This window comes from Anser brachyrhynchus, assembly GCF_964034855.1.
Source record: "Anser brachyrhynchus genome assembly, chromosome: 18".
In the NCBI taxonomy this organism is placed as follows: Eukaryota; Metazoa; Chordata; class Aves; order Anseriformes; family Anatidae; genus Anser; species Anser brachyrhynchus.
This window is the reverse complement of record NC_137711.1, coordinates 4,069,950-4,085,917: the sequence shown is the minus strand read 5'-3', so window position 1 is coordinate 4,085,917 and position 15,968 is coordinate 4,069,950. Positions and strand designations below refer to the sequence as shown.

The window sequence follows — 15,968 nt, the reverse complement described above, 5'->3', positions numbered from 1 at the left end:
TTCCTCAGTGCCTGATGACTGCATGTCCCCATATAGAACTAACACACTGACGGCACCAACTGAAACAAACCTATTGCCTTCCTGGATCAATACTGCAGCTACCTGCAAAAGTGCCTTTTATTAACAGGTGTATTTTCTGCTACTCCTAGGAGTCACAGAACTTCTGAAAAAAACAGGAATGCTTGGAACAATCCAACCTCTGCAGTACTGATTCTGCCGTACCATGTTTCCCAAGTATCACCAAAGCCATGAAGTATAGAGTCAGCAAGATGACCACACTGATGGGCTGTCTCCCAAACCTTCCACCATCTCTTCAGTTTTCTCCCCCAGCCCTGCTCCCTCCCCTCTGTCTCTCTTTTCGGGGTGCCTTTGCAGGGGCTGCCTAGACCTTTGCTGGTTTGTGCTAAGTCTTTCAGTTCAGTTTTGTGCTGTTATTCTCTTTGTCTGTCATCAGACTTTTCAGCTGACTCCCTCCCTGAGGAAACTGTGATTTCTTTTGCTATTAAATTTAAAACTTAACTACAGTGATTATTTCCTGCAGTGGTGAGAATTCTCTCAGCCTTCCCACTCAACATGTCTATGGCTGGTGAGAAAACAAATTACCTGTATAAATATAAATGCTCACAGTTAATTGAAGTTTCCCATGCAAGCCAAGTTCTCATGATTGCTAGGCTCTCTATGCTTTTTTATTTTTAACAGGAGCACCTGTGATTTAGATTGGAGAATTTCAAAGGATGGAGACAATAAGCTCTGTTCTTTGTGATTCTTTAGACATGATAACTTGCTTATTACTTCCCAAGTAACTGTAAAAGTGATGTTTATTCTGCTTTCACTGGTCTATTCTGAAAGGGCTTGAAATTCTACACAACAAAATGTGCTAGCATTTTAAATTTGTCCTGATACTTCGCTATCCATCACTTTGATTTCTAGTTTACTTGGTGTGATTTTTTTTTCAACTGTTTTTCTCAAACACTTTTTCCTTTCCTTGTACGTGCCCTTTCCCTCGCAACAGAGCAGCTGTAGCCAGTCTGACAGCATTACCTCCCCTGTGCCCAAAAGCTGGGGGCTTATGATGCAAGAGAGCTTATGGGTGAATTGCAACATTAAGAACTTGAACTGAACCAAGCTCACAAAGAAGCAATTAGAACAAGCACATAGCTTCCCCCGAAAAATAAATAAACTTCGGGGTTTAATCACCCACTGATGAACAGGATATTTACTCCGCACAGAATGAGTGCCCTGCATTTTACAAACAATTAATTGACCTGTGTAAGAGAGAAGGAAGTCGTGGTTGGTAGGCTTTTGAAAACTGTCCTTAAGAGTGGCCGAGATCAGACGAAGAGCTCACACCACTGCAGGAAGGAAAGTCCCGCGGCTCAGCTCTGCGCACCCAGATGTAAAAGCAGCTCCAACAGGAGCCCAGAAGCCCAGACCCTCGGTGCCCAGGAGCACCCCTGAAGGCAGCGGGGACGAGGCCCCCGCCTGCCGCCCTGCGGCTCCTGTGCCACCGGGGGGCAGCACCGCATCGGGCTGCAAGGTCCCGGCCCGGGCACCCGTGGCTCTGAAAGGAGGCTTGGCAGAGCATTTCGTGCCCTCCCCCGGTGGTTTCTAGCATGAAGCAGACGGCACATCATCGCTGCTTTTTCCACCAAAGGTCACACACAAACGCACTTAGGTTAGACAAGAAAATAAGTAGCTGCTAGTTTGCTGGAAAGGAAAAAATTAACAGTGGCAAGGAGGAAGAGGCTTTTGGCTTAAAGCGTTTCTGTCCCAAAGCCTCTGCTCTGCAAGAGTACAAATATTATAAAGTTAATCAAACGAGGTATTAGGACGGGCAGGTCTCTTTCTGAACATGCTTAGGTCAAGCAGGACGTGGCCCTGCCAGAAGAACTGCTCAGAAAAGGCATGCCACAAAGGGCCCGAGAATTTTCTCTAGTTCTCCTGTCAAAGGGGTTTTTAACAGCTAGCTTGAATTCTTACCGAAAGCATTCCCTAGCATAAAAAACGATATGCTGGGGAAAATTCATGCAAGTTTATCTAAAAAATGCAAGCTCAGACTTTTAGATTTAAAAACAAATGTTGAGACTTTCAAATACCTTTATCTCAAAATTATCATTCTTCCTTGGTCCTGATAACCAGAAAACAGTAACAAACTGCTAAAAATTTCAATTTAGAAAGGTAACACCATCATTTCTTTCCTAGTTTAGGAATTAACACATAAATGGTACTGCAATTTTTAAAGTGAAAAGCAGCTGCTCTTGCTCTTTTCCTAGCCCTTCATGAATCATAAAAAACTCTCTTTAAGAAAGAGAGTCTGAGGGAAAAAGGTCTCTTTCTCCTCTCAAGCAAGTGGCCTCCAGTTACTACTAATGTGAATGACACCTGCAGGCCCTGTTCTGCAAGGTGCTTTTTCTTGCAGTCTCACATGAAACATGTCATTGTGCATATGGATTGGCTCTTTCAGGTGCAAAACACCATAAATGCACAAACACAGCCTGAATCTAACTGGGGCAGATAGGTGTCTGCACATTGCTGTGTGCACGCAGGAGAACCAACAGGCCCAACAGTGCAAATAGGAAAGCAAAAGCCTGCCACCTTCAGCTCACCACGCCTACATACTACCTTATAAATCCAAGCCTGTCCCCATCCCAAGCTGATTTTAGGAGATCCTTTTATTTGTCTTCTCAAAACATAAATATTTAGCAACACATCTCATCTTATATCTGAGTTCAGCTTGGTGACAGGTAGAAATCTGAAGAGGCTTTTTGGTTGTTTTTCAATAACATATTGTTTGACCTCTAATCTGGGTTTTAATCTGCTTCAGTAACACATTCAAGACTTATTTCCCGAATGTTTCCAATGAGACAATGAGGCTTGTTTGGCATCCAGAAGACATGCTCATAACAGGACATTTGGACTCCTTGTGTAGTTGTTTACTTCCTGGGCCCAGTCTTCGCTGGAGATGTCTGTTGATCTAATGTCCCATATTTTAACATATTTTTGATATATCTGTAAGAAAAAACAAAAGTGCTCAAAGCAGTACACAGCACTCTAAGAAATCAATGTATCAAATATGTTTCAGGAGAGCAAATAACCTTTATTACAGCTAAATCCAAAAGTTAGGATTAGCCACAGGATGATCTGAAATAGACCAATGAATTGTCCAATGGCTACTCCATCCTGCACAGATGACATCATGAAACTTCCCAGAAACCAGTGCTTTTCTTAGCCGTGACAGGGACTATGGGAAGGTTTGTGGAGGAACTTTTAGCTTTGTAATTCAGCAAGAGACATGTGAATGTGAGCACTCACGTGCTCACCCTTAAACTTAATTAATGTATTTACCTGCTGCTAAACCGGTCCATGACAACAGATCTAGGCGCCTGAAATCACTTGTTGCAGAGATGACATCTTCCATACATAATTTATGAAATGTATCTATATGATTCAACACTGAGAACAAGCTTCACAGATATTCACTTGCAAGTGGTCACTAATACGAACATGCAAGATTCAGTGCAAAGTTCAGTTCAGAGTTTTCTTTATTAAAACACCTTTTCACATTCCCCATAGTAACACATTTGTATGGACACTTGTGGGATGCTAGAATGAACATTTTTCAACAGAAGAGTGATATGAAGTCAGTCATTTGTGAAAGGCTTATGATACAAAAAACATTTGCATAGGGAACAATAAATTAGAAATACTAGCCAGTAACTGGAGCTTGAAAATTTTAAAGTTTGGAATGAAGATATAAAACCTTTTTGTATTTCTTGCTGGTTTTGTGCCTTTGATGCAATGCTTAAAGCAGTAACTATATATGTATATACACATCCATGTCCTCTCTTTCACTGTTTTCTAATTAAAATGAGAACCTTCTTACCTGTGGCCCAGATCTTGTAGTAATTTAATCTGCAGTAAGAAAAGGAGAGCAATTGCAGTGTCAGAGACCAGCTTGTTAAAGGATGTTAAAGGACAGTACTTTTTGTTTTTCTGTTAAACTAATGCAACTGAAAAAAACATGGGCTTCAGAGATTAGATCCAGGTCCAGAACTGGATCCATGATAATCATTTATCATACTACAGAGAAGAGGAATAGGTATGGAGTTCCATACTGGACAAGCTGGGCACAAGTATAACTTCAGATCTCTCCTAAAATCCCAGGAATAAGCATTATACATAACTTTCAGATACAAACTCACCGACATCGGTGTAGTATCCACCCACTCAAGATGTTTATTTTGCATCATCCAAAATAAGTGTGATTAGCAATCATTCCTTGAAGAACCATCACAGCAAACTAACCAACAACATCAGAACTTTTAGAGGGAAAAAGCAGTTTAGCAAAGAATAAAGAATATTTGTGTCTCTACTGAGAGAATCACTTGGTAAAGTACTGAATCTCTGAACAGTTATTCAAGTTTTTAGAGAGCCCAGAGCTCACTCTTCTGTTAGGCCCTAATTGCAGTGTAGCATCCAAGTGAGCTATAAATTAGCTGGCTCCAAGACTGGTAGCAGTCCAGCTGCTGCAGCACAGGGAGTTCAGCGCAAGATGCAAGATCATGTCGAAGTACATACATGGCTGGGCAGGCTGTGCTGAGCTCTGTTCTGCCACAGTAGAGTGTTACTGATTACCAAGTTAGCTAGTTTAAAGCAAGCTTAGATATTTCTACATTCTATTAGCATCACAGTAGTTACTGCACTGCAGAAATGTACTTTCTCAGCCGTAGTTTCCCCTTTTATTTCCTCAGAGCATGATGGATCGGGAGGCTAGAAAGACAAAATTGCATTAGCAGGGGAAATTAAAGATGGGAACCTAGGTCAGTGGTTTCCAGAGCCACTTCCCTATGAGAATTTTTTTTCAATTTTTTCCATTAAATGCTTTAGGAATATCTCTATTGTTCCCCCTGAGGAAATAAACTTTGAAAAGAAGAGCCTGGCAAACTCATAAGTAAGTGCTGCAGAGCTTTTGAAACAGTTGCAACATCTTCCATCTCGGCTTGTTTTCTTCTCCCAGATGATGTTTGAGATGAGTATTCTAGGTAGCATCAGGATGCCCTTGTATTCTCTGTTGGCAACAAGACCAAAAAAAAAAAAATGTATGAGTATAAATAGCCCCCTGCCCTCTCCTGTCTTTTTTGATCAATACAAAAACTTAAAATAAAATAACATCTTCCTTAGACCACTGTACAATGAACTAATAAATATGCACAGTTCCCTGGGGAGATATTAGCATTATCTTCATCAGATAAAAAAGGAGATAAGACAGTTGGGGATTTGGGTTAACAATCAAAGAGTGAAGTGCAATACTGTAAAGCAGCAACATCTGTAACTGCGTGTTTACTGATAAAAGTTAGATTCTTATAGAACTTGCTGGCACTGAATGGATCTGAAAGTCAGTTCCTTTATTTACAAGTAGATGCCCAGTTACCACAATTAGGCCCTGATCTTCAGTTCCACAAGAACAAAAAACTTTCTCAAGAAGCATTTGAGTAGATTAACAGAGAGCAATGCATCATCCAACTTTCAGACACCACCTTTCTACTCCTTCCAGTAGGTTATCTGCTCAGTACACACTGGGGAGATTGAAACCTGGCACTGAGAACCACGAGAGGCAGCGTGCAGTTGGAGGAGTCCTCTGCACTAACCAGTGGGAAGGGTCAAGGAGAGATCCCAAGCTTTATAGACTTTATGTTACATGACAGAAATAATTCTGTCCACCGAGGATTCACAACTGTCAGGTCTTTCCTGACATCAGTTGCCATAGCAAGTCTTCCTCCCACAAATATCTGCTAAGAGTACGTGATGGCCTCTAACCTAATAGTTTAGTCTGTCAGCACTGAGGCGCCTAATTCCTTTTGTGGACTTACCCCCAAAGGATTTGCCCCATGAGTCAGAGGCAGGAATTCCTGGTTTATAATTCAGTGTTTATTTCAGAGTATCACCTTGTTTTTCATATCCTGACTGCCTGAAATGCCCCCCAGTTTTAAATTGACACATCCTTCATCCTCATTTCCTGTCTGGAGCTATTGTGCCATGTTACTGTCCACAGTTAAACACGTGCCAGATCCCCCTTCCAAGGGGGTTTGCTGGCAACATGTGCTAGGTTGTGCTATGTTGTGCTAGCAACATGAAGCAATTTCTTTACTACAGAAAATTTACAAAATGCATTTGGGATCACTTGAGTAAGATGAGAAAGTAGCTGAAAACAAACATATTTCTGCAAATAGATTTAATTTTTACGTGTTTCTATCACAGAGGGTACATTCTGAGGCCATACAAATAGGCGGCTAACAGTACACTGTGTTCCAACTGAGGCTGCCAGTCCTCATATACTCCTTGGACAGACTCAAACAAACAAACAAACACACAGAGGCAATACGGGAGGAGGAGATATGAAGTCAGAATGTACCGCTGAGGTAAATTTGACACAATACCAATTAGTATTTGGCGAAGTGGCTATCTCATTGTTAAGATATTTCCTTCAATATGTTTTCAGAAACTGGGACCATTAAATAACTCAGAAAGATTGCCAGCTCTGATTTCAGGAAGGAAACCTCCTCCCAGTTCCTCTCTAAGTAATTCATTTCTTTTGCAAATACTTCCTATGGATGGCGTTTAAGATACAAATTCTTGAAACAGAGGAGAAAGAGGTAAGAACCCCCACCCCAAAACTGTGGGTTCATTTCTAACCGTCCCAAAAGCCCAAGACATTCAGGTTAACGTTAGCCTGGATGGCAAATCAGTCAGGACTATAGTGCAATTAAACCTTTATACAACTCAAATAACTCAGAATTTAACTGACTGTTTTTCTAATACACCACTTTTCTTGACATAATGCAAACACTTTAATGATTCTGTGTAACACAGCACTTACTCTTAGTAAACAACATTTACTGTCTGAGCCCTGAGCTCAATTTTATAACGGTCTCTCAGTGAAGATGAAGCAAAGTTCCTGAATTTCCATCCTGGATTATATTTACTCTGACAGAAACTATAGAGAGGCAAAGGGATGGGAGCAAGGCTAGCACTTATTATTAAAATGATTTTCTTCATCTTTCTTTTCCTCCATGTAGTACTCTGTTTTGGCTGTGACTTCAGAAAGATCTGAAAGATCAGAAAGTTCACTGCAGAACTGAATAAGTTAACAGAATTTATCTGAGGAGCAGAACCCACATTGTTGTCCGAACTTAGAGAGTGAAAGGGACAGTGAGATCTGATGTTGAGACTCCACCATGATTACTGAAGCAAAAATATTGCATGTCCTCCTGTCTCTGAAAACATAGCTCTTAGCAAAATACTGCTGTCTCTGTTGTTTTGCCTTTTGTCCCATAGACCCTTCTGGAATACCTGTTACTGCTTAGACAGAAGCAAATTCTACAAGTTTTTTGATATGTCACTATAGGTAAGTAATCCATCTGGCATTTCTTGCAATTAAGATGCCTGCTGAAGGCCTCCTTCCACTCACAAATTAGGGGAGTAGCAAACCAAAAGCAGCTGCACCTCCGAGCCAAATATTTCAGCTGGCTGTAAAGAAGCAGAACAGCTGGGGAGGAAGTTTGAGCCACTTGATCACTTTATGAGGAGCATTTTCCTTTTCTTGAGTAGGACCAACAACTCCTCGTTTGGACCAAACCTCAGTTATGCACTGAGTGAAAATGACCTACAGAGAAGAACTGTTGCAACAAAATAACGCTAGAAAGACCTTTAGCAGTTCCCTGACTCTTCTGTTCTCATCTATGTTGCCTGGAAATTTATCTGTCCAATCCTACCGCAAGTCACTTCTCTGGAGGGTTCACAAGAGGGATGGTGCTACATTTTTGTCACAGATTTTATTAGGAATAGTAGTGGGCATCTAAGAAGAAGAAGGTTGGGACCTGTTTTTGCCATATCTTTTAAAGCACTAATTATTCAAAAAAGGAACAGTTACTACATTAGGTACATGAACAGTATCTGAAGATGGGACAGTGTTACAGATATGAACTGAGTAAGACTATTTAGGAAAACTCAGGTAAGATGTGCAAGTGTTGTAAGCTGATTTTTCTTTGTGCTGTTTCTGAAAATGAGGTTAGTTTTACAGAGAATCTAAATTTATTACTCTCCTACTGTTAACAGGGATTTATACCAACAACACAAAGAAAACTGCCCTCAGCTGACACTTTTTCCCCTTAGAATCTAACATTACTTCATAGATTGTATGGTTTAACAAGTTTTAATAGCCCTATTATTTAATTAATAGAAAAGTAATTTATGTGGGGTGGTCAGCACATTTGCACTGAAGCAGCCTCATTATACTTTCATGGAGAGATTTTTGACTCATTTTTGGCCACAGGAACAGAAAACAAAAGATGTTCATAAAATTTTAGCCTTTCTTCCAATGTTCTTGATAAATGGTGGGGATGAGGGGGGAACAAACTCCTCCCAGAATGGACACCAGATATCTGTCACAGCTACTCTTGACTATTTTTCCCTTTGTGTTGGACAGGGACAAACTTTCTTCTGTGTGACTTTCCAAGGAATGCCTGGTATAACACAGAGGAGGGTTTAGCTCAATTTATTTTTAGAAAATTGAGAGCAAAGAATAAAAACAAACCTTTAAACTAAGACAGACAATGATATTATAAACCCCATTGGCCTGTTAATATGTCTGTTTATTGTAACACAATCTGTGACCTTCAGTGCTCTGCCAGTGTCTGTAAATAATACAATGGACTGCTTTTTTATCCCAGGGGGATGTGAGTGCTGATGGAGACTTTCAAAATTCAAATGGATGCAATAAGCTGACGTAGACTGTGCTATTGTGATTCTTATTTATGAGTCTTTCTCTTTTTTCTTTTTAAGTAAAGTTCCAAAGCCACAAAGTGGATGGCAAAAAATCCCACCACACCACCAAAAAAAATCTTTCTAACCCCTGGTTAGAGGTTGGATTGATAGCTTATCTAACATTCAGAGTAGTATTCCTGAAATGTACATTCCTGAATCAGATTTCTTGAGAGCAGAACTGCTCATTCAAGTCATTGTCTTTTTTTTTTTAATTTCTATTTTTTCACTGATTTCTTAGCCCTATAAAGCTGTTCAGCATATTGTACCTCAGCCTGCAGAACCACTGTAAAACCCCTAGTAGTTTAGCTGAGCTCCTCCACATATGGTACTGTTCTCACCTCTCAGAAAAATATAGCTGCGACATATCTATGTACTCTGAAGTTGCTTGCCTACAAAATTTCATACAGTGTCTCAGTTTTCACCACCAGCCCACAGAGTCATCCCGTTTGTTGTGTCAGCGCATAAAAATGAACCCAGAAGGAAACAGTGAATGGAAGTGACTTCTTCCTCAAGTGCAAGGGATCAGACATTCCTCCTTAGTTTAACTTTTCACATTTTAGGAAGGAGCTCACTTTTCTGGATATCCTAATCACAGAATGAATGTGTGTGCATGTGAACAGGCACACCCTGAGGGGATTCACTGGCACCAAAAACATTATAGATATTACAAATGGAACTAGAAAAATGTCTCTGTCACTAGTGATATGTTAACCAGCTTAGCAGGCTTCCATATCTGAATCTTGAGTGCCTCAGTTCCATCAGGACCCTGAAGCAAGCAGCAGCCATCTCCAACCTTGTGCCATTCTGTCAGCATGAATATTTATGGTACATATCCAAAGTTATGCAGGTGTTTAACACAAACTCTTGGAAAATTAGTATTTGTCATTTACCTCCTGTGACCAGCACTACCAAATACCAGTCAGTTCCACAGGCTTTTAAACTGACCGTTCTATAAACATAGTACTGAAAGCCTGACCAGTAAGAATATTTATGAGGGGATTGCCCAGTAGCTGTCCAGTGGAGGTTCTGAACAACAACAACAAAAAATTAAATGTAGCAATACTAAAACGTAGAACTCTATCTCATTAGATACACAATAATCTCAACCTAACTTTCCTATCTTTAATTTTCCATATAAAAATGCATACTTACAGAATGCCTGTTTTCCATAGAATCTGCAAAATAAAATACAATGTGTAAATAATTAAGTAGCACATTGAGGAGTGATCAGTTTCAGCAAACAGCCTTTTATGTTTAATGTAAATTTGTTTGTTCATCTTGCAATGATGTAAAACTGTTACCTTCAACTAAGGTTCAAATTCAGTGAAGAAAAGTTGTGTCAAGAGATCTTATGTTCAAAGCAGAGGGTTTGGACTGGGCTCTGTGTTAATAGTGTTTTTTTCTCTATAAATGTGGAGTAATCTCTTTATGCTTCTAAGTATTTTTAAAATAGCAAGTAACAACATCAATCCTCCTATAGGCAGAACACATTTAAAGTTTGAGAATTGCTCTGAAATAAATATTAAAAGGATATCACGAAAAAACACTACTACTGGAAACAGACCTTAAGAAAGGTCTTTCAGAAACTCCCTTGGCAGCCAGCACAAGGAACAAGGAAACTGAATAAAGCTGAATTTAACTTTGCAGATAACAATGCTTAAGTCTCTCTTTCTCTCGCCTTTATGTTTGCAACCATGTACATTTATGTGCAGATAAGCTCATACTGTTTCTACCATCAGCATTTTTATTACACGCTTGTGACTCGTCTTCACTGAAAGCAAATCCATGAACACAGTATGCAATCAGGGTGCAATTTCTGGAATGCAGAGAAACACAGATTACCTGAATGTTGCTTTCACTGTACAGTATGAGTTTTCTTCAAGATAATTCTATCCACAATGTTTAGGCTAACAAAACACTTAGAAACTCAGGCAACTACAGCACATTATATCAGTGCATAAACTTAATTTCAGTATGAAATTGCTGCCTACATGTTTAGCCAGTTTGAAAAGAAAGAAAATAAAAAGTTACATAGGAAACACACACAAAGTTTTCTGTGTTCCAAAAGCAGCCAGAAGCGAACAAAAATGCTACTGACCTACTGCTACATCAAAGCTTGACCTTAAGTGGACAAAACTATATGTAAGGTTTATGAAGCGAAGTATTAATGAGCTGCAGTTTAGCCCTCTGTGACAATGTATTGTGTTTACAGGAAGGAGGAAATGAGAAATTTTGTATAAATTCCAAACTTCAAACAACGGGATGTTTACTACTCCAAAGCTACTAGGTCACAATGACAGATATCCCGCCTTCTTGTAATCTGTCACCCAGATTTAACATAGTGTGGTTTTCTAGCTAAGGACCATATCTCTACCAGGAAGATGTCACACTATGTGTCCTTTGAAAGTGCTGCTAGAAGGCCATAAGATTTCTAAGAGGTACCAGTCAGGTAAACCAGCATACATCCTCAGTGTTTAGGTTTTCTTCACTTAAATTGTTACCAGCAGACAGCACAACGATGTGGTGCTTATGCTGATTCTTTGCTACATCAATCTTTTCACAACCTTACTTTTTCATTCCTGTTAAAAATATGAAGTTAATTTTACGTGAACCAAACTAATTTTACGGTGATGAAAGAGAACAGAGATTTTTTCAAACGATACCTGACTTTCCCCTACTAACAAAAGCAGGGAAATAGAGATAAGCTGGATTCTAGTCATACACAGAAAATCTGGTCAAGTTTCCTCAGTAGGGCAAATAAGGAGTTGCATATTTTGTTAGGAGAAACAGATAAATGAGCTGAAGGTCCAGTGCTGCTGACTTCTAAAAGATTTCCAAGTATAGGTGCTTTTATGGATTTCTGATGGATTTAAATTCTTGCTGTTGCTTTTAGTTGATGGGGCTTAAAATTCAAAGAACACATTTTTACAGAGGAATACATTACTGGCAGTAATTTAAGGCAGTGTCATCCTCATCTACTCTGACCTTTCTTATTGCTAGATGCTATGGAGAAGAGAACATAGGCCTAAGCAGTTGCAATTTACAATCCATCTCAAGCCCATCTCCAACACTGGTAAAAACTAAGATGCTAGAATACCAGCAGAAGAAGCTGAACTACAGGCACATAGTATATTCTGCCAAGACTTTGATTGGAGCAGTAGCTTCTAACAGGGAATCTTAGCAGGCAGCTTAAGGAATAGGTCTTGCATAGGGGCATGCATGCAATTGTGCTTTGCATTTCAGGTTCAACCAAGATTAGAAGTTCCCTGCACGTTTGTGTCTTAGTGAAACCACCTGGCTTTGACTAACTTTTGGCTGAAGCTGTAGTCAGCATTTGGCTCTGGAATCAATGTCTCAGATTGAGGCTTTGGTCTAGAACATGTCTTAGAACCTAAAGATACACAGAGTTTTTATTTTGGAGAAGGAAGAGATTATTTGCATGATCTCAGACTGCATGGAACAAGCATGTGCTCATAAGACCTGGCTTTTGAATAATGTCATGAATCCCCTGACCTTGTGAGTTTTCTCTATGCTGGAAAAGGCTTTCAGTGGGAACTTTTAGCTAAGTACAGAGGTATTAAGCCCGAGGCTCAGTAGCAGGAAAGTATTGCAGCAGATTTCCTGATTGCTGGGACTGATTTTTAATAGTTTGTTCCAAAGCACTGGATGCAATGGAGATTTCTCATGCCTCTTTCCACTGGGATATATTTGTTTTTCCATAGTACATTGTTGGTTGCAATAGGATTCTTAGAATTTCCTGTCTCGTCACTGCAGTTGCCTCCAAGTAACCAGTTCACTTTTACAGACTTAGCAGCAGAAAGGCTGGCGCTGCATTTTGTTCACTAGATTTCCACTTTCCTGTTGAGAAGCTAGGAAGAGAGAGAGACCAGTTATCTTGCAATAAGCCACTATGAGTTCAACTCAGCGCACATCAAGATCAGTGCAAAGACTACCATTGGCTTCTGTGAGCTTTGGATCTGACGTAGAGCAAAGGCTGAGTTCACCAAAGGAGCAAGGCTTTACTAATACAGTGCATTCCCCAGGGAGTGCTCTGGGAAACATAAGGAGATCTGTGAAACAGAGTTGGCTCATCTTCTCAGCAATGTGATCAAAACTGCGCTACCCCAAGAACTGGGACGAGTGCTGAGGGAAGGGGTGGAGCTGAGAGAAAGAACCAGTATGGAGTTGCCTGGACTTCCTGCCCATACAGCCTCAGGGGAGGAGGAAAGGTGCGATGAAAGTAAATCATGCTTCTAAAGAGCCTCCACCCTCCCAGCCAAACTTAGCGTCTGACACATCCTGACCCCTCCCTCAGAACAGCACCAGCTGCCAGCCTGGCCTGCTGGGACTCAGGCACAGGCAAAGTAGGCAGCAAGGCCACGTTTTATCACTCTTGGCAGTCTGATGATTGAGACAATTGTCTGTTTTGCTTAAGTCTCGGACTGCCTCTGTTCTGAACAAAAGAAAATGGCTCTGGGACTTGGTTGGAAATTCCCCAGACTCCCAATATACTTTGACCTTTTCATAGGGCAGCCAGAGAAAGCAGTATTTTAAGGAAATTAGCTTATTTTGATAGATGTGAAGGACTCCTAGGCAAAGGTGTTATTGACCTGATACTAATTGTGAGCATTCCTCACAATTTGGACTTAAGGACTGATTTAAAGCTGAGGTCTGAAGCATTTTGTATTTTCTGTAAAATACTAAATTTGTAGCCTATTGCTCTAGGAAAAAAAAAATCCAATAGCTGGACAAACTTCCTGAACACCGTGTCTTCTGCACTATTATTTGACTTTCAGTTGAAATCCACCTGAGTAGACTTGAATTTTACAAATGACCTGCTTTTCTTACTGTTATTGGGGTAACTATAGTTAATCCCATGCAGGTCTTCTGGGATTCAAAATGTGCATTTGACAGTTTGTTTCTCAGATTCCTGTTTATCTTTAAAGTAGCACCTCCTTATGCCTGGTACTCAGAATGAGAAAAGTAGCACAGCACATAAGCTACGAAGTCTTATCATAGTGTGATGGACACACTGGAATGGGAGATAACATTGCCAATACTGGGAAAATGAAAAGGAATAATGGCAGATGCTCAGCACACTGCCGGATGCCTGGTCCTTAGAAAAGGTCAGAGCATTCTCTGCACTATGAAATCTTGATTTAGCACAAGGACAATAGCTGTGGAAATTAAAAAATAAATAAATAAATAAATAAATAACAGAAGTTGGTTATTGACATGGCATCTGCCTTACAGGGAACAGCAGTGAGCACAGTCAGAAAAAGGAAGATGAAAAGTAATTTGGCTCAGTCACAAATAATTGCATCAGACATAACAACTACTGATACCTCTTCAGCTTCCTCTGTAATGGACACAATTTCTGAAATGCGCAGGCAACTCCTTGAAAAGACAAATCTGCTTATGAAGCACTTGATTAATTCTAATTTAACAAACAAACCACAAAAGTGATTTACAAGCAAATATTGGAAAAAAAAAGTTTTTAGGTCTTGGATGTTATATCTATCAAACTGTGTAGCCGACACCAATTCCCCAATTCATATAATTTTCCCAGAGGTCACATTTGTCTGAACCGTTACCTTCCTGAAGGAGATTGTACTCTCAGGCATTTGCTCAAAAATCTCAAAGAATAATCAAACATAGTGAAGATCATAAAGGTAAACCCCCTTCTGCAAGCACTAGTAATGTTCAGTATCTTTCAGAATTGGCCATTAATATACTTCTGTGAATATATTAATGACTTATTAAGATTTATTTCCTAAGGATCCTCCACTGCATTTATACTTTGCTACCTTGCAGTCAAATTTGATCAAAAATCAAAGCAAATTTTACATTTAAATAGACTGTAGCAAAGCTATCCAAAGCAACTGCATAGCTATGTGATGCACTGCTTATCTATTTGAAACACTTTTCCTGTGTATCAGTCAGGAAAAACAGACGTGATTAAAACAATAAACTGTTACTATGTTTCCAAGAATAACCGAAACTGTAGAATGTTATGCATAAAAGAGCAGGTGGACTGCAAGATTAAGGGCTGTTTGCATATCATTTGGCTAATTTAGACCAGTCTTTCAATCATATCTCATTTTATTGCAGTTCCCACACTACAGCAAGTAAAGTTTAATAAGTGCTTTGAATTCCAGCTCCCCCATACCATCCTTTGAGGTTACACTGCAACTCACAGAACATCCTTCTAATATCTAACACTCCATTTTGTCAAAAAATAGGAATAGTGAGAGGCATAATACTCAGCTTCACACCTCAGCAGAAGGCAAGCAAGGGGTTACGCAGTCAGCTTCTGTAGCTTGTTACAGGTCTAATCTACGCTCACTGGAAAACTTTTCAGAATATTAGTGGCTTTTGGGCTTAGGCCTGAAATGAGTTGTTTTTTCCTCATGATGCTGCCAGGCAATCCTGCATGAAGAGCCTAAGGCTGTTCTTCGATGTTTTTACTTTTAACTGCAAGGCTGTGAAAAATTAGTACAATGTATAGGCTCAGCACCAAGGCAGAAGTTCAGGATTCTGAAATTCTGTTCCCAGTGTTGTCACTGTCTGAACGCATTACCTTAAAACAAATGACCTAATCTCTGTGTTTATTCAGCTGTAAAATGAAGATAAAACTGACTTAGAAGTCCTCACAAGGGAAAATTCAGTTATGTTTTGTAAAGTACTTGGAGATCCTCACATGAAAAGTTCCTTAGAAACAGAATACTGTGTTGGAGGGAGTGGGACATGCCTTATAAAACAGAAAATAATAGCAAATTAAAGCACAAAGATCAAAAATTAAACATACTATACAACAAAACCACTTGATAACATGGATGGGGAGAAAAACTGAAGAGTTTACAGCCCAAACCTAGACTTTCTAATACAAAGAGAGTAAAGGAAATCCTTTCTGATTTAGTCTTTGACAAACTATTAAGAAACCAACTGTGTCTGAACTCATTGCTACCAGAGCATTTATAGATGGTAACTGCTGGTAAGCTGCTAATGCCCTCATATAAATAATTCCAAGGTCTTTGTTACAGGAGGTAACACATGTACGGCAGAGTGGCTGGCACATCTGAGACAATTTTGATGGTGCTTAAAACAAGTAAGTAACAACCCATGCTACTAAAGTGATCTTATTG

At 39.7% G+C, this 15,968-nt stretch overlaps 1 protein-coding gene across 8 annotated transcripts in view; it reads right to left on the bottom strand.

The window, feature by feature from the left end:
• Positions 1 to 3,524: 3,524 nt before the first annotated feature.
• The window catches only part of PECAM1 (platelet and endothelial cell adhesion molecule 1), a 39,096-nt gene continuing 26,652 nt past the window's right edge, over positions 3,525 to 15,968 (bottom strand). For all 8 annotated transcript variants that reach the window (XM_080561147.1, XM_080561148.1, XM_080561150.1 and 5 more), the window contains 2 exons: positions 9,976 to 9,998; positions 3,525 to 5,068 (listed from right to left, as the gene is read on the bottom strand). In XM_080561147.1, coding sequence (XP_080417273.1) covers positions 5,039 to 5,068; positions 9,976 to 9,998 — 53 coding nt within the window. In that variant the 3' untranslated portion in view covers positions 3,525 to 5,038. The remainder of the gene's footprint in view (positions 5,069 to 9,975; positions 9,999 to 15,968) is intronic.